Source organism: Chamaea fasciata, unplaced genomic scaffold (genome assembly GCF_029207755.1).
Source record: "Chamaea fasciata isolate MVZ Bird 193981 ecotype frontalis unplaced genomic scaffold, bChaFas1.0.hap1 SCAF_16, whole genome shotgun sequence".
NCBI classification, from domain to species: domain Eukaryota; kingdom Metazoa; phylum Chordata; class Aves; order Passeriformes; family Sylviidae; genus Chamaea; species Chamaea fasciata.
Genome location: NW_027094101.1, coordinates 14337597 through 14362583, shown reverse-complemented (window position 1 = coordinate 14362583; position 24987 = coordinate 14337597). Strand labels below are relative to the sequence as shown.

At 45.5% G+C, this 24987-nt stretch overlaps 1 protein-coding gene across 5 annotated transcripts in view; it reads left to right on the top strand.

Moving 5' to 3' along the window:
- Window positions 1-24987, top strand: part of CLUAP1 (clusterin associated protein 1) — a 56688-nt gene that overhangs the window by 9903 nt on the left and 21798 nt on the right. For all 5 annotated transcript variants that reach the window (XM_066198066.1, XM_066198067.1, XM_066198064.1 and 2 more), the window contains exons 6-8: window positions 7645-7728; window positions 9336-9469; window positions 10860-11001. In XM_066198066.1, the coding sequence (XP_066054163.1) occupies window positions 7645-7728; window positions 9336-9469; window positions 10860-11001 (360 nt within the window). The remainder of the gene's footprint in view (window positions 1-7644; window positions 7729-9335; window positions 9470-10859; window positions 11002-24987) is intronic.

Sequence of the window (24987 nt, the reverse complement as noted above, 5' to 3'; positions counted from 1 at the left end):
GTTGGGTCTGGGGTTCTGGTCAGTGCTGAGGCCTGTCAGGAGTTGCCTCTCCTTATCTGCCACATCCTCCCTGGATCCTTCACGGGGAGGAGCTCGGGAGACCTGAGGAATGGCATCCTCTGCCTGCCCCTCCCTCCCCATTCTAGGTGGGGAAGAATTGAAGTCCATTCCGGCTTTGGGTGGGGAGTACAGCTTGGCTGGTAGACACCAAATTAGTTGCCATTAAACCAAGATTACTTTTATTGCTTTTTAATGTGCAGATGATTGATTTCCATTGGTAATATTCTTCTGGCGGTGCCTGGCTAATTAATGCTCACACTAAGTGGCACTGCCAGAGGGTTTGTGCTGTTGAAGGGCAAGGGAGCAATCTGGTGTAGCTTTTTATTCCATTTTTTCTCCTGAAGTCTGTTGCATGTTCTAAAATCTATCAACAGCTGTCATAGTGTTTAAAGGAATTTGAAAACATCAGTGTTTTATGTTCCCTGAACCTCTTTTCTCTTTCTTTTCCCAATCCATTCATTTCCAAATACTTAAATAAAAGCTCTTCCTACCTAAGCTTCAACAGACTGATGATAAATCTTATTTCCATCCTAAGTGAAGATGGCTTAATTTTCCAGGAACTATAAAGGAAATGCCAGCATTTGGCACTAATGGGTTGACTAGATCTGTTTTCATAGTCTGAGCAGCTTTTGGGGAAAGATCATTGGGGAAAAGTGAAGTAAAACTCATTATTTCGTTTGGAAATGTTGACTCTAATTTGCTCCACAACCTTTACCTTCTCTGTTGGAGTCTTTTTGTACATAATTTGTATAAAATTGTGTAGAAAAATTTCATACATTAGATAAATTTCATTGCTCCACACCAAGTCATGAAACACTTTTTTGAATAAATTGCTTTTTGAATGAAAACAAATTTCAGCTAGAGAAGAATTTAGGGGAAAGGTTGGGTTAGATTTATTGGAGGTAGAGAGTGCTGTAAATGTATGTACATATTTTTGGGGAAGAGTTGAGGTCTGATTTCTTGGAAATGTGGTTCTGTGCCTTTCTGAAGCCTTTGCAAATACCTTATTCCCTGTCTGAATATGCAGTTCTTCTGTATATTTAAACTGCTTCCCAAGTAATGCTGAAAAAGAATCTTTAATTAACAACAGAGGAAGAGAGAAAACCTTCAGGGTGTGCTGAATTCAGACTATGATGTTGTTAAGTTGTGTGGGAGAAAAAATCCCAAACAACCCCCAAAGCTGTATTGGCAGATGCAAATCCCAAATATAATTACTGAGTTCCATGGAAGCTGGGTTGTTTCTAGCCCAGCTGTGGGTGAGCACAGTGCAGGTTATTGGTGTCCTGTGGCAGTGCTGGAGACACAGAATTTTTATTTTAAAACGCATCTAAGCATTACATTTGGAAGGTAATTTGCAGCTTCCAGTCTTGCTGGTCCAATCTGGGAGCACAGAAATTGCAGTTTTGGGATTTGTAGTGTTTAGTGGAGCTGATGAATGAGCTTGGTACCACACAGTGATATCCCTAAATGAAAAGCCAATTCCATGCAAATGCCATCCATGGAGAAATACATCTTCATCTTTATTGTTTCTTGTTGAAGATATATTGAAATACATCTTCATCATTATTTCCTTTCCTGCCAAGGGCACTTTCTCTGCATTTCATTGCTATGTAACTGTAAGTTTCAGAATATTTACAGTTACCTTTGGAAGAGTAACCAGGCATGTTGAGTTCTGGTTTTCTGTTTTGGTTTTTTTTTTTTTTTTTTTTTTTTTGCATGAGGTAGGTGGGGTTGATTTAGATTTGAGATGGGGATGAGAGATTTTGTTTGGATTTCTTTCTCTGTCTTCCTACACGGTACTAAATGAATGGAGAAAAGAAGTTGAAAATACCAGTCTGTCATTATGGCTGTCAAACTCCAAATCAAGAAAAGTAGCGAGAGAATTAATGTCAGCACTCAGGCAAAATGCAGCACTGCTTGCTTACGCATTCCCTTCTCTGGGATCTACACAGCTGCCATTCTGTACTGGGAAAAAGATGTTGGAAAAGCTGGTAGTGCTCTGTATCCTAAAAACATGGCAAGGTGGGGGAAATGGCCAGATTAACCTTTGGAGGAAGGGAGGGGTGATGAGCTGGTCCAAATCATTCTTCAGCTCAAAGCAGTAATAGGACTTCCAAGGGCAGTTGTTCTCAGTTGAGGAAGAGTTCTCTTGAATTATCCTACAGTGGAAATCCAAAAGGAAAATTTCCTGGCTGTTTATACCTCTGAGTGCCTCCCACTCTGCTTCTGCCAGATGTCCTGGGCCACAGTAGCAGGAGCCTGTCAGGAAGCTGCCCTGCTCAGACTTCCTGAATTATTGGACACGGGAAGATAATGGAGCAAAAATAATTCCAGAAGAAAACTGCCTCTGTGCTGCTGGTAGGCAGAAAGATTTCTGACCTTCTCAGGCTTGTTTTCATTTTATTTACCTCTTAATTAGCTGGAAGCTCTGTAAAACTCAAGAAAAAAATGAAAATAATATTTTCTTTTAAGGCTTTTAGCCGGTGCTGAAGATGGACGATGCAGTGGATTTGTTTTCTAATGCTCCTCTTGGCACTTATCCCGTCTGCGCCCTTGAACAAAGTGTTTACTCCCTGTATCCGCTCCTGTAAATAAAGGAATTGCTGAATTTGGTAGATTAAAGCTCTTAACAGCCTCATGAAGTGTTTTCCACTCTGTGGAGGATAAATTAAGGAGTAAGTCCAGGGCACTGCTCCCTGTTATTGTTTTGGGTGCCCACAGCACCAGCTTGTTCCCAAACTGATGGGAGTCATGGAGAATCTTCTTACCATCTCAGCTGGGAAAGGCTGGAATTAAACTCTTCAGAGAGCCAGAGGCATTTAGACCCAGCTGTGGAACTGAGGCAGTGTTAGTTCAGCACAAAGCCTTGCCACTGAAGACGTTTCACTTGGATCTCTTTATTCCCAGCTTTTGGATTCAAGAGCCTTTCCTCCCTTCCTTCCCCCTCCTGCCGCTGCTGCTCGGGGGGAGAGGGAGATGTGATTTCAGAGACGGCTGCATCACTCCCTGCTCTTTGGAACTTAACTGCAAAAAATCATTTTACTGGGAATGTTGGAAGGATTTTTCTGCCTGCCAAATGTTACTTCTGGATACGAGACACTGCCTGAGGGAGGCTGATAAATGAATTTCTTTCATTTCCTGGGCTTTGATTACAGAACTGCCACACAGAGAACTCCTAGTGGAAATTTGTAACTTGAAATTGCCACAACTCTGGAGAATTACTTGGTTTGCTTCAGTTTTTTTGAACAGTCCTGCTTCTAACCCAAGCCTAACCTCTCACTTTGAGGAAGAGGGCTTATTGCAAATTGGGAAGCCAGAATTAAGCCTTGCACCTGTGATCCAGTGTTGAATCAATATTAGATTGCTTTAAGCAGAACTGCAGTTGTGTGTATGTATTTAAAGTCAGAGTTTATTTTGTATGACCTTCCCAGGAGCATCTAGCTTGAAGAAATGGCATCAGCTGTAGAGTACTGGTTGGCACCTTTCTCCTGGCATTTTGGGGGCCTGTTATGTCCAGTGGAAGGTGTCCCTGCCCATGGCAGGGAGCTGGAACGAGGTGAGCTTTCAGGTCACTTCAAACACTGCCCCTTTTTCCTTTGTAAACCAACCAGCAGTGCCCAGGCAAGGACATTTCTAGCTGATTGTATCTGGAATTTCACTGACAGGCTTAGCTTCTGCTCTAGAACAAGAAGTTCCTTGTCATCTTGCCACAGTCTGGAGGAGACATCCCAGGCCACCTCCTGGCCAAGGAGCCATGAAGTGACCCCCTGTAGTCCTGAGGACTGATCCAAGCTTTACCAGTGCAGTCTGTCCTCAAACTTTGCACAGAGTAAATGAAAGGTGAGCATTCTTAGGGTGTGGAAAGATCACAGGAGGCCCATCCTGGGGTTTGTGAGCTGAGGGTGAAACAGTGGCATCAACTCCAGAGCCAGAAGATGGATGGACCTGGTGAGGGAGGGAACAGAGCAGTGTAAAGTCATCCCTGTCAGAAAGCTTTAAAGTTCCCTTTTCTGCCTCAGCAGAACCACATGCAGGTTACTTCTGATTATTTTTGATCCATTGAAAATTACATTTTCCAGTTGCTTCTCTCTCCCAGACCTCCTTGTGACATGAGTTTTACATGAGGGTTTGGGCCACTGATGGAGGCTCTGCATTGCTGAGTAGGGAAATGTCTTTGTGGGCACCTTTAGGAGGCTGCTGAGATGAGCATGAAACCAAGCAGCATAGTCTGGAAGCAGCAAAATTCTCAATTACCATGACTTTAATGCTGTGAGGGGGAAAATGGATGTTGGGGAGGGTCAGAATCCTTCAGAAGGATTAATGTCCCTCATGAACCTTCCTGTTCCTATATAACTGCCAAATCATCCATCCCCTGGACTGGCCAAATGCGATCCCAGCGTGTGTGAGTGAGCTCCCTGAGTAATAAACTCCTAAAGGAGAGCTTTGTGGCCTGCATGGACAGCTGGATTTGCCAAGGCCCTGTCTGCAGGGAGCAGGGGATGTGGGGCTGCCTGGATTGAGGCTCAAGGGGCAGTGAGGAGTGCACAAACTTGTGTGTGCATTAGGCTTAGAACTCCTGGAGAACAAAGATTTAACCTGTGGTCAAAAACTCAGAAAAAGAATCGGGTTGGGTTTGGAAGGACCTTGAAGATCACCCAGTTCCAGCCCTCCATGGGCAGGGACCCCTTCCACTATCCCAGGCTGCTCCAAGCCCCATCCAGCCTGGCCTTGGACACTGCCAGAGATTGAGGGGCAGCCACAGCAAGACCAGTGTATTAGGAAGAAAGCTTTAATTTCTGTTCCTTACCACAAAAAAAAAAAAGGTGTTTAGAAATCTCTGCTAGACCTGGAGCACACCAGAACATATTACACCCCATTTATCATCAGTCACTTGTGTGCTTGTCATGCCTTATTAACTTGTCTTGGTTTCATCCTGCAGGAGGAGGAGTGCATCCATTTTTCCATACATCAGGCACACTGGAAGCTGCTTTATCAGCTTTTGGTCCATGAAAATGGAAATCCATTACCAGTTGAAAATACTTCTCTGGGCATATTTGCAGAGTGGGTTTTGCAATAGTGGCTCTTCATTGTTAACTGGGAATGAAGCTCTTGGGGAGAGATTCCCAGTAAGGGAATTGGGGATGCATTTGCAAAGGGTCCTTCTTGAAAAGAGACTTTAAAGATAAGACTTCCCTCTCAGAGAATGTTCATAGGGTAACAGGAAAGGACCCAGTGTCACAGGGAAGCTGTGACAGACATCCACAAAAAACAAAATCAGTGGTTTTGATAGACTTACAATATATTTATGTTTCCATTATATTTCCACTATTTTCCCATAATATTTAATATCTTTTCCGCTTAGACTTGTTACTCTAGAGAGTCAAAGTTAGGTTAGGGGCTCTGTTGTAACAGTGAAGTTACTCTGCCCATTCCAAGGCAGAGTTTTAGGGATGAGCTGTGTGTACAGAGGATTCTCCTCTCCATCTCTTGGAGTGTGAGGGGTTAATTGCCCTGACCTTCTCCCTTTCCAGTCTAACCTTGATTCCACAGTCTGGAAATACAAATTCCAGCCTTTCCACCACTCTGCATTTCCCTGACAGATTTTTCCAGGCAGGTGTGGCTGTGGGGCTGAACCTTGTTGTGGAAAACAACGTGGATTTCTGTGGAAGACTGTGGTGTGTACATGAAACTTCAGGGCTGTTAGAAGGAAGACAGAAGAAGGAAAGACATTAAACTTGCATAAATTATTCCACCTAAAAGGGCAGATCCTCAGAAGTTTCTCCCAACCCATCAGCTCCCTGCCCTGCTCCATTGCAGTGCCCTGTGCATGTTCTGGGGTGTTTCACCAGGCTGCTGGAGGGGAGTTGCTGAGGGAGTTGTTCATGCTTACACTCCTTGCTGTTCCTTTGACCTCTTTGCAGGTGGAAAGGACAATAATTCCTGTTCTCTGCTGTTTTGTTTGAAGTGTGCTGGCTCTGTGGTACAGATCCTCTGAGCCCAGTGCTGTTGGCAGGGCAGTGTCTGCACCAGGCTGGGCCTGGCAAGGGCCTCACAAATAAACAGTGATTTTGCTGAGCTTCTGAAATGCTAAATGTTCCCAGAATAACAGCTGAGCTACACTGTTCTTCCCCACCCTCCTCCAAAAACATCTACCTATGGAATTATTTGGGAATTTGTATTGCACAGATGATTTGTATCTTATTTTTGCCCAAACAAACTTTCTGCTTTTGAGTTTGTTTTTCTCTGTGGAGAGAGAGATGTTCACAAGCACTTTGGGGTGTGTGCAGTCACTGCCACCAACACATGTAACTCCTGTCACTCTCCCCAGCAGAATGTTTGTTCTTCTTTTCTCCTGCCAGGAAAATGAGCCTTGGTGCAGCATGTGGTGGGATTGCTCAGAGACCTGATCCAGCACAGGAATAGGCTCAGCACAAAAAGCTGCTTTTATTTTTTTAGCTGGATGAGCTCCCAGGTTGGGTTCACCCTGCAGTTCCTGGACTGAAGTTGGTGGGAAGGGAGCAGGCTCTGCTGGAGCTGAGCTGTGCAATCTGGAGAGTCTGGCACAGCATCTTAGCAAAGTTATCAGATCTGCTTCCAGAATTCCTCCTGTAGTGGGCCGGGTACAGCCTGTGGCAAAGTGTACAAAGCATTTTTAGGTTCTTAATGAGATATTTTCTAGAGAGATACTTTCTCCATCTTTATCCACCTGTTACCAAGTGTTTTGCCAATGTAAGATTGTTTTAGGGACATGGAGCTGCAAAATTCCCTCTCTTCCCTTCCAGTGCCAAGCAACTAATCCCAAGTTTTTTATGTAATGACCAGTCAGTGTTTAAGGCATCAATTAGACAAGTGCACACCCAAGCCCATGTGTTCCCAGACCTGCTGACAGGGGAGGTTTTTTTAATCCTTTGGGTTCTAAGCAAGGATCACTGCAGGGTTTTTAGGAGTCTGACTCACTCATCAGGAGAAATGCCATAGGTCTGCAGCCTGTGATTTTCACATGGGCATGGGAGGCTCATGGAACCATGGAATATCCTGGGTGGGAAAGACCCACAGGGATCATTCAGTACAGGACACCCCACAATCCCAGCCTGGGCCTGGGAGCATTGTCCAAAGGCTCTTGGAGCTCTGGAAAGGTCAGTGCTCAGTGTCCACCTGCCTGGCACAGTTTGGTGGCTTTGTAGTCCTTGTAGCTCCACACTTCTGGGACACTGTGCTCCTCTTACCTGCATTGGTGTTTTCATGGGTTGTGTTGTGCAGGTAATGGAATCTTCTCTGCCCTGCTCCACATGTAAAATCAGCGCAGTTGCCAAAAATCTGCCTTAAAGAATACCCGCAGTCAGACACAGCACTCACCTCATTTGGAAAAGATGCCTTGATTACTCCCTCCTGCTAATTTCAATTCACTTAACTTTGTCATCATCTCCTGGTCTCTAAATCATCTCAGCCTTGGTGAATAAACACTAAATCCTACCCCATTTATTATGCAGATGATCCTATCATTGTTGCTTGATCACTCTCAGTTCTGCATTAATTAGTTCCTTTGTGTAGTGTTTAAATATATTGGTTCATTTTATTTCATAGGAAGCAAGGACAGAATCTATTGCCAGACCTTTGGAGATAAATGAGGCTGAGAAGGTGATGAAAATTGCCATTAACAGCGTTCTGGTAAGCAAAATACTGTTTATTTGATTGTAAAATTATAATTTTTCTGCTGGAAGAAGAAATTAGCTCTTCTTATCAACAGCCAGGGGTAAAGAGTGCCAAAGCCATCACCTGCAGCTGCAGTTGATGCATCTAAGAGCTGCTCTTAGCCCCTCTTGTGGGGGAAAACAGATTGTAGTAATATTCCCTGCCTCTGTTAGGAGCTTCACCCCAAAAGCTCTACAGGGGGGATAAAAATTGCCCAAATCAGCACAGAAATCTACACCTTCTACCTTGTGTGGGCCCAGTGACCTCTGCAGAGTCAGGGCTGCAAGGAGTGACCTGGGTAGCTCCAGGAGTGCTGGTGCCTCTGGAGTTGGGAAGCTGGGCTCTGGGAGCAGGACAGGGGGTGAGTGAGGAGAGCTGGCACTGGGCTAATGAGGATCCTGCCAGGGCACCCCTGGGGTGCTTGGTGTGAGGGGCTTTCTGTCTGTCCTGCATTTGCCTGTCCTGTCCTTGCTCCAGTGCCTGGGTTCTGACTTTCTTAACCTTCAGCTGCACTGTGTGAGGAGGGAGGTTAATTAACTCCCAGGGATTCCTATCAGTTATTTCACTGCAAACTGTATCCAGTGCAAGTGTTTGATTACAGGAGTGGAATTCCAGGTTTAAACAGCCAATTAATATTCAGGAGAGATTCCAGGCAGTCTTCCCTTCTGTGTGGCTCCTGCACACAGCCTCTGTGAATACTAAATGTTCATAACGTGCATTTCTTACTCCAGCTGTAGAACTGATGAACTGAGAGCTGCATGAGAGAGGGACTGGCTTCCTGGCAAACAGCAGTGGCACACACTCAGCTCCTTAATCCTGGCCCAGCTCATGGAATGACCTGTTGGAGCTGAGCAGCACCAACACTCACTGCTGGAATTCGAGCAGTGGAATCTTCCCTCTCCCTCTCTCCCTCAAAAGATGCTCGTGGTTTCTTGAGCCTGAGCAGACTGGATATACTCAGCTCATTTGAATCAATTGGAATATTCCACTTCCCCTCCTGGTTCTTCTAGCACATGTTGAAATGTTCAAGATGCTTCCCAGATTTTGGAAAAAAAATGGATAAAGCAAAACTTAGGAAAGGATGAAGATATTCAGATATAGGAAGTTCTTTATAAAACTGACTTGTATCTTGAAGAGAAAAGAAAAATAATGGAAGCTTAAAATTCCCTGAAATGGTACCAAGAAACAACTGCATATCTCATCTGTTAATACAGAGAGAATCATGGAATCATTAAGGTTGGAAACAACCTGAATGGTTCCATTAAGATAAAATCCAAAAAGACCTTGATGATTCCAAAAGATAGGCTTCTTCCTGCCTTCAACTGCTTCTTCAGTGAGAAGAAGACTAAAGTTACAGCTGTGAGGTTTTTCCTTTTTTTAGAATGTTGGCAAAAAAATCAGGTATTTTACATTTGTAAATGTCCAGTTAGTTCATTATCCTGGCCATAAAAGAACTTTTTGAATGAATTTCCATTGCCTATTTGAGTAAACACAGATGAGATTATCCAGAACAATGTTCAGCATCTGAAAGATAAAATTAATTATCCCAGTGCCAGCCATGGTTCACCGTCCTTCTCTTCCAGGAAGAAGTCCAAAAGACTAAAGACATGTTGAATAATGTGGCTTTGGATGAAGCCAGTTTGGAAGCCAAGATTGAGAAACGAAAATTGGAACTGGAGAGAAGCCAGAAGAGGCTGCAGACTCTGCAGAGTGTTCGGTAAAGATCATGAGCTGATTATCTACTGCAGGAAGGAGTGTGAACATAAAGGATGGAACTGTTGCAAGCTCCCTGTTCCCAGAGGCTTCTGGTGTTCACCACATATTAAAAAAATTCATCCTGCAGCCCTTGTAAGGATCAGATCCTCTGGGCACTGGTACAGTCTGCCAGAAAATCTGTAGAATCACGGAATCCCAGACTGGTTTGGGTGGGAAGGGACCTTAAAGCTCATCCAGTGCCACCCCCTGCCATGGGCAGGGACACCTTCCACCATCCCAGGCTGCTCCAATCCCCAATGTCCAACCTGGCCTTGGACACTTCCAGGGATCCAGGGGCAGCCAGAGCTTCTCTGGGCACTCTGTGCCAGGGCCTCCCTACCCTCTCAGGGAACAATTCCTTCCCAATATCCCCTCTAAATCTCTCCTCCTTCAGTTTGAACCCATTGCTCCTTGTCCTATAACTGCAGTTCCTGATGATAAGTCCCTCTCCCTCCTTGTAAGCTCCTTCAGATACTGGAGGTCTCAGAGTGTTTGGGTTTACAGTTTGGGTTGATTTCTGGCCCTTAATTAACCTGCAGGTTTATACAATCTGCAATCTGACCTAGTAATAAAAAAAAAAAAAAATGAAATATTAGACAAGGGAGTGGTGGAAGGAATGACCTGGATTCACATCTGTTTTATCAGCAGCACTCTGCAGGAGGTGGATTGGGTGGTGTGAAGCTCTGAGCAGCAGCATTGGTTTTTGGGGTGCCTCAGTCACCTCTGAGGTGTACTGACATCCTCACTTCATCATCCTGTCTAATTAAACCTGTAATGACCCAGGACACTCCTGTAGCAAGTATGTCCCCAGCAAAGTAGATGATCTATCAGCCATGCTACACACCAACTTTGTGCAGTTATGGAACAGCAGGATAATTAATGTAACATTGCCTTCTAAGGGGGCCAAAATGCTGCCTTTGTGCCTATGTGAAAGGAAAAGGGAGTTGTGCACAAAAACCTTCTCTTTGCTTTATGTAATTCCCAGGATTGCTTAGTGAGGAGCTTTGTCTTGAGCTTTTATTCTCTGAATATTCTCCGAAGCAGTGTGAGACCTTAAAAACAGGAGTTTTTTTTGTTTTAGTGCACATGGAAGGGCAGCTGCAAATCCAAAATTGCATTTCAGAGTTCTGTATATACAGAGCAATATTTATAGACTCCTAGAATCACAGAGTGGCTTGGGTTGGAAGAGATCTTAAAGAACATCTCATTCCAAGTCCCTGCTGTGGGACATCTTCCACTGTCCCAGGTTGCTACAAGCCCCATAAAACCTGGCCTTGAGCACTTCCAGGGATGGGGCAGCCACAGCTTGTCTGGACAGATTTCACCGAGTTCTCTTTGCTTGCTCTCCCCAGTCCTGCTTTCATGGATGAGTATGAGAAGATTGAGAAGCAGCTGGAGAAGCAGTACAGTACTTACCTAGAGAAATTCCGAAATCTGACCTACATGGAGCAGCTCCTGGATGATCAGCGACGGACGGAGCAGGAGATGTTCGAGGTAGGACAGTTTGGAAATGCTTAGCAGGACTGTACAGCCGGCAGATCTTGGCCTTACAACAGCAAATGTTTTAATCCCCTTTTCCAAGGCAGCACGTCAGGAGCTGATGGAGTGACTGGCAGGTGAGGGACAGTCCAGTGACTGTGGCTGCTCCTGGCCAAGCGCAGCAGCACAGCTGCATTTTCTCAGTTAATGAGGTTAACCCAGTGTAGTGATGGCTCTTGCCAGTCTCTGCCCCCCTGACTCATTTTCAGCTGCTGGGTTTTGTTCAGGAAGAATGTTTTCAAAATTCCTGATCTTCCTTTTGCTGCTTACAATGGATGTGCTTACTACTTCTGTTGTCCGCTGATGTATAAGGGTTTCTCAGCACAAGGCTCTTCAGTCTCCTCAAAGTACCAATGGAAACAGCCAAGAACATCAATGAGATCAGATGTGCTGGGATCTTCCCCCTCATACACTTCAGTTTTGTTTGGCAGAATTCTGCCTTCCCTTGAACTTGCTGAGTTGTGTCAGTTCAGTGTGATTCTCTGCATGGATAATCTGCATCTGTATCCTGTTTTCTCCAGATTTTCTACAGGGGTTTACTGGACTGCAGTGCTTTCAGCCAGCCTTTCCTTCAGCTTCCAGCAACTTCTTGTTTTACTGTCATCCTTCTCACTGTCATTACCCACTCTGTCTTCTGTTCTTCATTGAAAACATGTTTGAGTGAACCCTCTGCCCTGGGATCTTAGTGCTGCTGGGTGTACTGCACCTGGAATTGCAGAATCACAGCATCCATGGAGTTAGAACTAAGACCTCTGAGACCATCGAGTTTCACCTGGGACCCATCCCCACCTTGGCACCAGCCCAGAGCCCTGAGTGCCACATCCAGGCTTTCCTCAAACACCTCCAGGAATGGGGGACTCTACCACCCCCTGGGCAGCTCCTTCCAGTGTTTAACAACCCTTTCCATGAGGAAATTCCTCCTGATGTCCAACCTGGACCTTCCCTGGCACAACTTGAGGCCGTTTCCCCTTGTCCTGTCCCTGTTCCCTGGGAGTAGAGCCCTACTTCCCCCAGCTGTCCCCTCCTGTCAGGGAGTTGTGCAGAGCCACAAGGTCCCCCTGAGCCTCCTTTTCTCCAGGCTGAGCCCCTTTCCCAGCTCCCTCAGGAATTCTTCAGACCCTTCTCCTTGTGCTCCAGACCCTTCCCCAGGTCCCTTCCCTGGACCCACTCCAGCCCCTCAGTGTTCTTTCTGTTCTCAGGGGCCCACAACTGGACACAGCACTGGAGCTGTGGCCTCATCAGTGCAGCCAATTAACCCATTGTTAATCAATGCTTCCTCATTCCTCCACCACCTTTTGGACACAGGGAAAGCCACACTGTTGAAAAGTCTTGAATATTTTGCTGCATTTTTTGCTTGAGGGATAAAATACCTTTTCAAAGCCGATGTGGGGATTTGGCAACTTCTTCATCCCTGTTTCTCATCAAGCCCCTCTTTTCACAAGCACTGTCTCTGTAGATGTTTTTCCACCTTATATCTGAAGTCAGTTCTAGCTCTCTGTTCCAGTTCTTCACCATATCCTTGCCCCTGATCAAAAAAAGTCTTCAATTAAATCATAATCTTGAAGTGAAGCCTAAAATCTGATTTATCCCTTCTGTTCAAATGCCACTGAGACTTCACAGCCAAAGGAGAAATGCTTTAAACTGAGCTACCTGAAACTGTTTATGAATTCAAGTGCAGAATTTTGTTAATGAGTTGGTGCTCAGCTCTTTGGGGGATTTTTATTAAAAGATAATAAGACAAAGAAAAAGCCTTTGTCATTCACGGCTGTGCCATGATTAGAATATGGAGAGCACACTTTATTTTTCTTTTTTCTCCTTCTTTCTGTGAGACTCCTGGGACCCTACCCATATGGTTTGGCTTGTGGTTTCCTAGGATAAGCAGGGAACAATGCCTCAGCCTAATGCAGAATTAAAGAGTATTAAAACTGGTGACAAAAAGATGCTGTTTTGCTTTGCACATTTCTATCAGTTGTACCTAAAAATACTTGGAACGTATAAAGGATGAGACTCTGCCCATCTCTTTGTGGGCAGGAGTACAGTGAGTCAGGCAGCCACGAGTGCTTTGCTGCAGAAGCTGTGGCTTTGGAAGGAGAAGTGGGGGTGTATGTGTCTCTCTTTGAGGCAAATATTCAGGAGTGCTGGAGTCCAAACTGGGATTTGAAGTCATTATGAGATGTCAGTCCTCAAAATCAAACTCCAGGACTTGGGGACTGAAATAGGGTGAAGAATTTCATGTGGAGAAGTCTCTGGGGAAACTTCAGAGCAGCCTCCAGTGCCTAAAGGGGTTCTTGGAGAGCTGGAGAGGGACTTGGGACAAGGATGGAGGGACAAGACACAGCCAGAGGGCAGGGTTGGAAGGGACATTGGGAAGGAATTGTTCCCTGGGAGGAGCTGAGGCCCTGGCACAGGGTGCCCAGAGGAGCTGTGGCTGCCCCTGGATCCCTGGCAGTGTCCAAGGCCAGGCTGGACAGGACTTGGAGCAGCCTGGGATGGTGGGATCTGCCCCTGCCCATGGCAGGGGGCTGGAGGGAGATGAGCTTTAAGTTCCCTCCAACCCAAACCATTCCATGATTCTCATCTGGGTCCCAGCTAAATCAAGAGACTTGCTGGTGCACTCCGACTTCCAAACCAGTGAGGGGATGCACTGTTTAATCCATTTTGGTTTAATCTCTGGCCAGCCTGGAACACAGGGATGTGTCTGTCACTTCTTTCAGTCTTGATCTGCTTTTCAGGTAGTGCTTCCACTTTGGCCACTTTATGGTGAAGCAAAACTGCAGGTTATTACATTCTTTTAAAAAAAAAAGAGAACAATTTGCTCCAAAACAATGCTTTGCATGTTGTTCTACAGTTTATAATCTTGTGTCATTTTCAGCATCAACAGAGGAAAAAATAACAAGGATAATTACATTTAATCTATTTTAAAACACACTCATTCCAGCTGTCAGAAACACTGAAAATTATGTTGATTTTTTCCCCAGCCCTGATTTGTCTTTTGTTCCACCAAACAAATCTTAATTAACTTCTGCAGTAGCAGCATGAGGCAATTCTTTTATCATTGCTGTGTATTTGCTAAAGAGCTTGCCAGCAAAAAGCATCAGGAGTGTAATTAGATTAATCCAGCACTCCCTGTGCTGTTCTGAGCTCTGGTTCCTGGGCCCCTTTCCTTGACTTAGTCCATGTTTTTAGGAGTTTTTGTTCTGACTGAGAGCCTGTTTCTGTTGCTGAATAATGAGCCAGATTTGTGCTGCAGTTGGACTCAAGAGTGGTTGAGTATCCACAGCCACCAACCTCGGCCTGAGTGCAGCTCCTAATTAGCAAAGTGATTTAAAGATTTTAATTAAGTGCCACTAAGCAGTTGAGGCACTCCAGCCCCTCCAGAGCTGGCAGCTGTGTACATTTTTTTGGTGGTTTTTCCATGCTGTGGGTGTGCAGCCCCATGTGGCTCCTGGCGTTGTCCTGATCCTTTGCCTGTGCCAGTCACAGGGAGCAGTGGTTGGAGTGTGATCAGTGGGAGGCTCCTGCCAGGCACTGGGCTGAGAAATCTGTGCTAAAGGAACTGACAGAGGAACTGACAGGCTCGTGTTGAGTCTGAGCCCAACAGTTAATTGGTGATGAAGTTGCTCCTGCTGAGCACCTGCCTGTCTGGTGTGGGAGCCCATTGAAATATATGAAGAATACAAATGATGTGGCCATTATCACCTGCAGAAGGGCAGAAGTCCACACATGACTCGTCTTCAGAGTGGGTTTCTCACACTTATTGACAACTGTCATGCACTACTTACTCATGGATCCGAGGAATTTAAACAAGGGCCTTTTGTCTTTGCAGTTTCCTTCCCCTTCTTTACCTCTTTTATTATCCTTCTGTTCCTTTGTGCTGTTCATGGAATTAATCCATCTTCCTGCAGTTCTGTGCCAAGGCAGGGATTTATGAGCCATGTCTCCTCAAAGATTGGGTCTTATTTTTCGGCTTTGTAAAAAGATTCAGCACAGTTAATTCATTTTTACCCTGTTCCTAAGATGGAATAATTTTGGGTGTTTAGACACAGAAGCTATTAGAACTTTGGCTGTTCTAAAAAAACCAATTTTCAGGGGTTTTTCAGATTTGGGGGTTGAAATTCTCTCTGGATTATAAATGAATGCCTCTCTTTTAAAGGACAACACAGACTAATACAGTTCAAAAAGGTGGTTTTGGAATTAGTTTATGTAATGCCAGAATAACTTGGCAATTTCCTTCAGCATTTCCCTTTTCCCTGGAGAGAATGTGCTTATTCCTTCTTGTGCTTCTCAGAGGACACCCCAGAAGTACTTTCCTCTTCAGCTGCTTTCTCCTAAGGTATTTTCAGACTGTTTTATGCTGTTAGGGTGTAATCTCAGCTGAGGAATGCCATGAAGTGGTGGACACGGGGGTGAGGATGTTCTTAGCCACTCAGTCTTTATCTTTAGTTTGGGATTACTTAAACTGCTTTTCTTTTCATCATTATGGAATTTCCAAGGACATGTAGCGGTAGAACAAGGGGGAATGGCTTTAAACTGAAGGAGGAGAGCTTTAGATTGGATATTGAGGAGAAATCCTTCCCTGTGAGGGTGGGGAGGCCCTGGCACAGGGTGCCCAGAGAAGCTGGGGCTACCCCTGGATCCCTGGAAGTGTCCAAGGGCAGGTTGGACAGGGCTAGGAGCAGCCTGGGATAGTGGGAAGTGTCCCTGCCATGGCAGGGGATGAAATGGGATGAGATTTGAGGTTCCTGCCAAGCAAAACCATTCCATGATTGATTCTATGGATTATCAGTAAGCAGTCCTTCATGATTAATCATGCATGTCCAGATAAACATACTGTGTTGTGACTTACCCTTTGCAACCCACCCTCCCCAAATAAAATCCCTTTTTCACTAAACTCTTTTTTTATCAGAGCTTCTGAATATGCACATAATAATAATGACTAGGGATGTCTGAGTTCTGCTCCACTGTGAGGTGCCCATTGGTTCTGTGCTTTTTGCACTGAACTGTCCCTCTTCAGTACTAAATTCAACATTCCCATTGTGGCAGCTGTTTGCTGCAATAGCCAGCACAAGGTTAACATGAAAAGCAGCTGGTTACAGTCTTTAATCTTCTAACTAACGTGTATCTGAATGATGGCTGCTTTAAACATTTTACACGTGCCAGGAGAGCACTCCTGGTCCAGCATTGCTGAATTGTATGGAATATCAGATGTAAAAGTAAGCCCAGGCTGCTGTATTGTTGGTTGCTTCAATTTTGGTCTTCAGTTCAGTGTACAAGGGTGACAGTATTAGTGCACTGAGACACAGAAACCAGTGGGGAAATGTGGAAAGAACTAGAGCAGGGAGAAGGGAACGCACAGAAAGAGAAGGGGCAGTGGAGCGTAGGAGAAAAGGACAAAAGAAATTATTGGCTGAGAAATGATGATCACAGAAAGGAGAAGCTGGAGCTAGAAGGTGGGAGGGTGTGTGGAGAGTGCATTAAGGAAGATGAAAAGGTTCTGTGTGCATTCATTCCACTGAAACAAAATTCTGCACTCTCCTGCCAGTACCATGGCAACTGCCCTGAGGCAGGTCATGCTTGCCTGTTCCTGGGGCTCTGTTGATACTCTCTCCCATGAAAGCTGTGGGAGAACTTTCTGGGAAATGCAAACATTTGAGTCAGTTCAATTGATCTCAGTCAGATCAACTCAGTGCTCAAAGATCCATGTTTTCCTAGGGATTATCTGGATATCTGTTGTGCCAGGTGGGTGACAAACCTGCCTTGGGATCCCAGATTTGGGGCCATTTGACTCACAGCTTCAAGTTCTTCATGTCTGACACACTCCAGAGCTCATTTTATCACAGAGCTAGAGATCAGACAAGAAATTATTGAATCCCAAGTCACTTACAGGCTTTTCTGAGCAGTGCAAGGATTCATATTCTGCCTCCAGCAGCCCCTGAAGGGTAAAGAGGTTCCTTGTGCCTCAGGGTTGGTGCTGTGGTTGGATATGAACCCCATGTAAAGGTTGCTCAGTCTAGTTCATTCTTGCTGCTGTTACAAATCTGGGCTAATTCTTTTATAAATTAAATACTCTGCACTTGGGGAAGGAGCACAGAGAGGATCTGCTGAGTTCTGCAGCCAGGGTGAGTTTGTCATGACAGCAGCTGTTTCTGTGAAGGGTGAGATGTAACAGATCTCACTGACATCATGGCTGGAAATCCATGGATGACTGTCACAAAGAGAAATCACAACTATCTGATCTCGAATAAATTCAGTTCTTAACTTGTCTCACTGAATTTCTTGTGCAGTGACTCCAGTGGAGAAGAAGCAATGCATGAGAACAATCTAGTGCATTCCAAAGTGCTGCCTTGTAAGGTTTTGCATCTCCTCTTTATCCAGCTTCATTTGGGAAGAAGATGAACAAGTGTGTGGTTCATATTATGGTCTTCCTGCCTTCCCTGCATTATCCTTTTGAATATTCACAAAGACATTATATGTCTGAAATATGTAAGAGAAATCACTTGAAATTCACTCAGAACAGGAGACAATCAGATTACTTGAAACAGCACTGATCAAGAAGATCAATTTCTATTTTTCCCCACAGATCAACATTTAAATCATTGAGTGACATTTAAACAGGGCATTGAAAGAAAAAGCTAAAATAACTCTTTATTTGGGACTGATGTTTGGTGCTCTGCACCAAATGACATAAGCGGGTAGTGTTAAATGGAAATTGAGGTTTATGCTCTGCTGCAGGTACTTAGTGGGGAAAAGGAGCTGTGAGAGTGGCATTTTGATTTGCATAAACATGCATAATCTCATCAGGTGCAAAACGTCTGAGTTTTTAAATAGGAAAATAATTCTCAGTTTTCTGGCTGCCTGAGAGCAATTCCTAGTTGAGTTCTGTGAGATGTGGAACGCTGTGCACGTGTGAACGGTGGCCCTCTGAGATAAATGTCCTGGCAGAAGCCTTGGCAGGGCCTGGCAGGGGCTGGCAGGGGCAGGATTCTGATGTTGGGATAACCCATGGGCCCAACTCTGCATTTCAGCAGCTTTGCAGCAGGGTCAAACATCAGGACCAAGGAAAGGTGAGAAATCTCAGAATAAACTGCACACCTTTCTGCCTGGGGGCTGGGATCATATTTATTTCACTGGAAATCCAGTTCCATTCCCATTTGGACTTATCTTGAGCATGATGTAGTTCCAAAACCAGTGGAAACCTCCATTGTAGGACACTACATTGTGAGATTCTCCTTGTTTTTTTTTTTTTAATTTGCTGACCTGGAGAGCTATGAGTCTGAGTCTGTTCCTCAGACTTTATTCCATCTGTGAGAGGAGTGAGGAGGAATGTGAGGAGGAACCTGCCCTGTTAAGCAGGGTCTGAGTCCCCTTGGCAGGGCCACATTCCCTGGAAACACCTGCTGGTGGCCACCTTCTCCTGGGAAACTTCAGAGATTGCATCCTGCATCTCACTTCCTGCTCAGCCACCAGGGTGTTCAAACCAGCAGCTCCAGTTTCTTAATCCATAGAATAAACTGGCATGGAGCTCTCCTGTGTCCCTGTTACTCCACAGAGAAGAGCAGAGCTGTGGAAACCAGAGAAGCAGGATGTGTAAGGTGAAACCTGCTGCTGTTGTCCATTGCTGCTCCCCCAGAAATGATTTATCTGCTCTTTTGTGTTAAAGAATCTGAGCCTGATACATGAGCAGTCCTAGAAGCAGTGCTTGTCGCCCCCTTGCTAAAGAGGTTTGTCTGCACAATTACTCACCTGCACTTCCTTCTTCCGCAACCCACCACAAGGAGATGTTTGAAAATAGTTTTATTCCAGTCGTCTTAGGAGTATTGTCCTGGGGAGCAGGAAGTAGGAGTGCAAATGGTAAAAAATGGTGAAAAAACAGGTCTGGGATTCCTGTGCCTGGGCTCTGACGAGAGTTAGAGAGAGGCTTGATGGTGCTGCCACTTCATTTGGGTGGGAGATCAGGAATAAACTGAAGTGTGCATCAGCCCCCTGTTGAAGAGGCTCTTGCTGTGAGAAATGGGGGCTGGTTGGAGCTAATTGATCTCAAGATAGAAGGCAGCAGAGTCCATTATCAGTTCCTGGAACCCTCAGGTTCACCAAGAGCAGCTGCCCTTTGATATTGTAAACACTCTCCTTGAAAGGCCTGAGTAATCCTGACCCCCTTGGAACACTTGAGCTTTGTGCCACAGGCAGAGGATAATTCAGGAGTTGGAGTCTGGCAGGGACGAGGCAGTGACTGCTCTCTGGTGCTGAACAAGACACTGCTCTGCCTCCTAACTTCCAATCAATGTTAATTTGGATGATGATTTCTTCAGGCACTGCAGACTGACCCCAGGTTTACACTGCAGAATTGTACCTTAATTCAAATAAATTACACATCCAAACAGTACCACTTGTAAGCTCGCTACAATAAAGATGTAATCCACGAAGGGAATGTTCAATGAGCTGTTATTGAGTCATTAGAATTCACAAAAGGAAATGGAAAAATGGAGAGTTGTCGTTAGGGGAAATTTACATGTATGTAATGCTGAATACAGAACACATCTGATCCACAGGATAAAGTCCATCCTCTGTCATGTTATTTTAGGTAGTAGTGAATTTGTCTGTATTATTGCTGACTTGGAGCTTCTTGTATGAAAGGATTTTACCTGGAAAATTCTGGGCAGAAAATATTAGTCTGGATCTTTTTTTAACTCCATTCCTTAGTTCTGTTTAGATTTCTCTCAGTGCTGGCAGATGATTTAAAGGCCTGTACCCTGCACTGGTCTCATGCAGCCTCTGCCAGTGCCTTCCCAATCCTACTGTCTCCTGTGTCTGCACAGTCCTCCTGAGCTGTGTCCTTCCATGGACAGTCACACAAATCCTCAGCAGAGAGGTCAGTGCTGTTTCCTTGGCTCTGACCTGTGGTTCCTGGATGGGTCAGGAGTGTTTCTGGCATCACAGAATGGTTTGGGTTGGGAGGGACCTTAAAACTCATCCAGGGCCGTGGGCAAGGACACCTCCACCAGCCCAGGGTGCTCCAACCCCCCCCCAACCTGGCCTTGAAACCAGCACAGCAGTGCAGAGAAGTGTTTGAGGTGGAAAGTTTTGAGTTGGGCTTTGTTGTCTTCTGGGGTTTTTTTAATAGAAAACCAGTCAACTAAATAAATCACTTTTAAACCTGCTTTCTTGGTCATTAACTGACAGATCCATTGTATTCCAAGCAAGGTCAGCTGTGGCATCAGACTTCATCCAGTGCAGTCCTCAAAGCCTCCAAGGGCAGAGACTGTGCAGCCTCTTTGGGCCAGCTGTGCACTCCTTGATCATTCCAACAGAAAATATGTCCTGTGCACAGTAAAACGTGCAGTAACCTGTGCAGAAAGGTTTTCTATTGCATCAAAAGTCACTCCAGAATTGTGCCAGAGGGAGAAGAACTCATTTACTCTGTGAGGATATGAAGGAAGAGCTTAGAGAGAGGCAAGGAGAGTTCACACAGAGCATGAGCAGAGTGCCCAGGTCAGCAAACACATCCCACAGGGTGAGAACAAACAATTACCAAGCTGCCATTCCTCACCCTGGATAATCTCCTTTTGTTGAGTTCCCAGAGGGAAGGTGTTGATGTCCCGGTTGTGGATTGTGCTGTTCCCTTCCAACTCCAGTTAGCTGTGGGTATTGCAGTGCTGGGGCTGGATGAAGTCAGAGCTTGCCAAGTAATTATGGGAGCTTTAGGAAGAAATGTGTGGGAAATGTTAAACCAATGTGATTTTAAAACAGTTGCTGTGGGTTGCTTTTGAGTGCACTTCACATCTGGCTCTGTGCAGCCTGAGCTGGTGTCATTGAAAGCTGCATTGGTGTATATCAGCCAAAAATCCCACCTTTTCCTGCCTCTGCCTTCTGCTACTCATGTGACCCCATGTGAAGGCTCCTGTGAAGACCTTTCCCACACATCCCTGATGGAAGTTCTCCTTCCTAAAGACTTTCCCCCAAAGCAAAGTCATCATAGCTGGCAATAGAACAAAGGGGAATGGCATCAAGCTGTGCCAGGAGAGGTTCAGGTTGGATATCAGGGAAAATCTCTTCACAGCAAGGCATTGGGACATGCAGTGGTGGGGTCACCATCCTTGGAAGCACTCAGAAAACAAGTGGATGTGGCACTTGGGGACATGTTTGACAAAAAACCCCCTTGATCTCAGAAGTCTTTTCCAACCTTAATGGTTCTGTGATTCTGTGAAAACCCATGCTAGGGTTTTTTACTCTAATAGCTTTCCTTGATGAAACATTGCCCTCACATTAGAAAGCATTTGTGCTTTCCTCTGATGTTATTGATGGCATGAAAGATGCTCCGTTAATTAACACATTTGTCCTTGAGAAAAGAAAAAAGAAACCTTTCAATGAACTTCTGAGGTGTTTTTGTGACTCTTCTTGATGAGACTGCCCTTCAGTAGTGATCTAACAGGTCTGATTGATTCTTTTGATAGATGTGAGCACTGGAGCTGGTGTGCCAGAATCGATTAGGAGACACCAGATTTCTGTAATCCCTGTGGGATCACAGCTATGCACACTGATTCCTCCTGGTTTGTTTCCTACGGTGGATGTGCTTGTGTTCAGGCACATGAGATGGGATCCCACTTGTTTTGTCTTCACAAGGAACGCTCCAGAGCTTGTTCACAGTGCCCTGTTTCTTGTCAGGATCATCATCATCATCATCATCATCATCATCATCATCATTCCGTGCCAGACCTCGTTCAAAGCCCTGCTCGCAGCTGAGCAAACCTGCTGGGGAAGGTTCTTCTGCCCCACTGTTTCAGGTGGATCTTGTCTCTGTCCCACCATTCCTCAACAGAATTAAAGGGAACAAACACTGCAGCATTGTAGTCAGGTCTTGTCAAACAGAGCTATAGCCGTTTTCCCATTCAGAGTGTGGATTTTAGGGGAGGTATTCAATAGTAGTGCAGCAGCCAGGAAACATCATCTCTGCTCTTGAAGAGCAGCTCCAGGTGGGTTGGTACCTCCTGTTTCCATGAACTTTAGTCCCTTAGTCATTCACCTTGGCAGATTTCCTGTCATTGAGAGTTGTCACATTCTCATCAGGCTCCTCATGCTTTCTCCTCATCCTTTATCTCCCTCCTGCTGAATGAGTGCCACTCTCCTATCAAAAGCAGCTACCTCAAAGTAGCAGGAGCTGATCTCAGGTGCTTTGTTCTGTGACAAAGCAGAGAGCAGTTGCCCAGCTGAAGTCAGGGTGAGCTGAGCCCTTCAATCCAACAGCAAATTGGTTTCCTTCCTTCCAAGGGAAGCTCCAGAGCAGTGGGAGCACTGTGAATCACTCCAGTAAAAAGCAGAAGGAAACATTGTTTTCCCTTGCTAAGATGAAAACATTAGACAGAGAGAAATTTCTGGGATTGGGAGAGTGTCTGAGAGCAAAAGGAGTAGCTCAGGCAGAAATTGAAATGCTTGATCCAAATGCAAAAAGTCAGTGAGCTCCAGTTGTTGTCCTGTGCTTTTGTGCTTATTCCCTTCCTATTTCACCCACTCCTTTCCCTTTCCTTTCTATTTAGTGGTAATTGTGTCTGCCAGCTGGCTGCAGGGCACAAATTCTTTGTATTAAAAATCCTGCTGGTGTTTTTCAAAAAAAAAAAAAAAAAAAAGAAAAAACTTTGAGGTTACCCACAATCTAAAAAAACAAAACAAAACAAAACCTGAGCTGTTTTAAATGGTTTGAGGTGTTTCAAATACTGCATCATTTTTATTCTTCCTGGTTTTGAGCTGTCAGACTTGCTGCTTTGCAATCTGCAGGGGCAGAGTTGTCTTCAATCTCATGACTTCTCATGAATTCCAGCTTGGTGGAATTTATGGTTTAAACCAGAACTCGGGAACATCAGGTACATCATAAAGGACTAGGATGAGGGACTGGCAGTCCAGTCAGTCATGTGGCTTAACCAAATCCTGGATCTTGAGGCAAACACTGGCAGAGCAAGTTGTCCGTGGGTCTCCTGCTGGGGGATGTTTTCCGTGGCCTCTGTTAAACAACAGAGTCACCCCCACCACCCTTCCTACCCCAGAGCCTGCACACTGGAACTCAAAACTGTTTTACTTGTGCAGAGAGCAATAGATCAGATCATATTAAAACATCCTGACACAATTTATTGCAAAGACTTGCATAGGTATTAGGTGGAAAATCATCTGCTTTGCCAGTTGAAGAAGATTGAGATGCAGAGTATCTGTATTGTCTCATTCCAACTCCAATCTACAAAAAACATTTTTCTCGTGTGCTGGACAGGTAACATTTCCGTAACAACAGAAAATGGGCATGAAAAAAAGCCCAGCTGATTGTAAACATAGGTGAAACTGATTTGATTTAGAAGCTTTTGTGTGTCACCAGAAGGGCTCTGCATTTCCTGTGCTCCTGTGTGGGCTCTGTCAGCAGCCAAGGCCCTGCCTGGAGAGCGGGGGCATGACTGGTGACTGAGGACACCTGAGCCCTTGTGCTGAGGGCAGGGACAGGTCATTAGCAGTGAGAAGTCATTCTGCACTCTTTGTACACACAGCCAGTGGAACAGGTTGCCCAGGCAAGTTGGTCAGTTGATCTCGCCCTTGGAGATCTTTAGGACCCAATAAGCTCCAGCCCTGAGTGCTGGGATCTGGTCCCACTGCTGGTCCTGCTTGGAGCAGGAGGTTGGGACTTTGGAAGGTCCCTTGGAGCCAGGGTTATTCAGTGGGTCTCGGTGTCAACCCTGCCTTGCTGCCCATTTCCCTCAGCTTTTGGCAAAAATTACTCCTTTGGGCAGATGTACACCCAGGAGAGGCTGCATAATATGTGAGGCAGAGAAGGCGAATTTCCATATGTCTGCCCCCAAAGCAGAATTTTCAGGCCCAGTGATCCCTGGTACCCTGAAGGCCCTGGGAGTCTCTGAAGGGGCAGGTTGGTTTGGATTTGGTGTTAATTGGTACTTAAATTGATTCCTCAGTGGGAGCTGCCTCTTCATTTGAGTAAAATTCACTTGTAGAGGACGATCCAGAGAGTGTTTGCCTGCTGCAGCTCCTGCTCTTTGGTTACTGGAGAGACTGAACAGGGGCTTAAATCGTGGCTCCTTCCTATCCCATGGCACTCAGGCTGTTCCCTGTGGGAGCTGCAGCAGCAGAGAGACACATCTCTGTTTTCAGGGAGGTGTCACCCTGCCGCTGCAAGGGAAATGTGACACTTGAGCAGTCCGTGGGCCCTGCTACAGCCCCGTGTGTTGGAAGAGCACGTGCAGTGTTCCAGTCCATCACCCCCAGCTCCTGTGGCCTGTCACAGCTCAGGAGCTCTGCATCACACACAGGTGCCCAGCCTCAAACAGAGCAGCTCTGATGAGCACAGGCTGGGCTTTGCTGAGCTGCCATAAATCACATCTGCTGAGGTGGCGTCACCATGGAAGGTGGGAGCTGCTCAGGCCCAAAAATGCAGCTGTGGTGATTGCAGGCGTTCAAAACTTTAAAAAAACAGTGATTAATTCTGTTTACTTTCTAGATTTTTGAATTGCCATCCCTTCTGCCCCCTCTTTGAAGATGTCACTTGTTAAGGACAGTAACCAGCAGTTCCCTGATGCTCTCCTGGTTCTGACTGGTTTGGAGCTGCCCTTTTAAAACATTTTCTGTTGCTGCAGTTTTGATGAGCTTCTGCAGGATGTGGCAGTGATGGAGCCAGGGGCTGCTCTGGAAGGGAGGATGCACAGGCTCAGCAGGTCCCTTGGGCTGATGGTGCCATTTGACCAGCCGTGCATCAAATTATTCAGAACCTAAACCAGCAGAAAAACAACATTTTTCCTGCCAATTAAGTGTCTGGGCTGACTTGCAATGAGATCAGCTGAGCTGCTGGCAGCAGCACAGGTGAAAGGCTGGGGAAAGGGGGAGAAGTGGCTCATCTGTATGGGTAAACATTCTTTTAGCCTTCCTTTCTCTTGTAGTTTAAGTTCATAAACCCCTGCT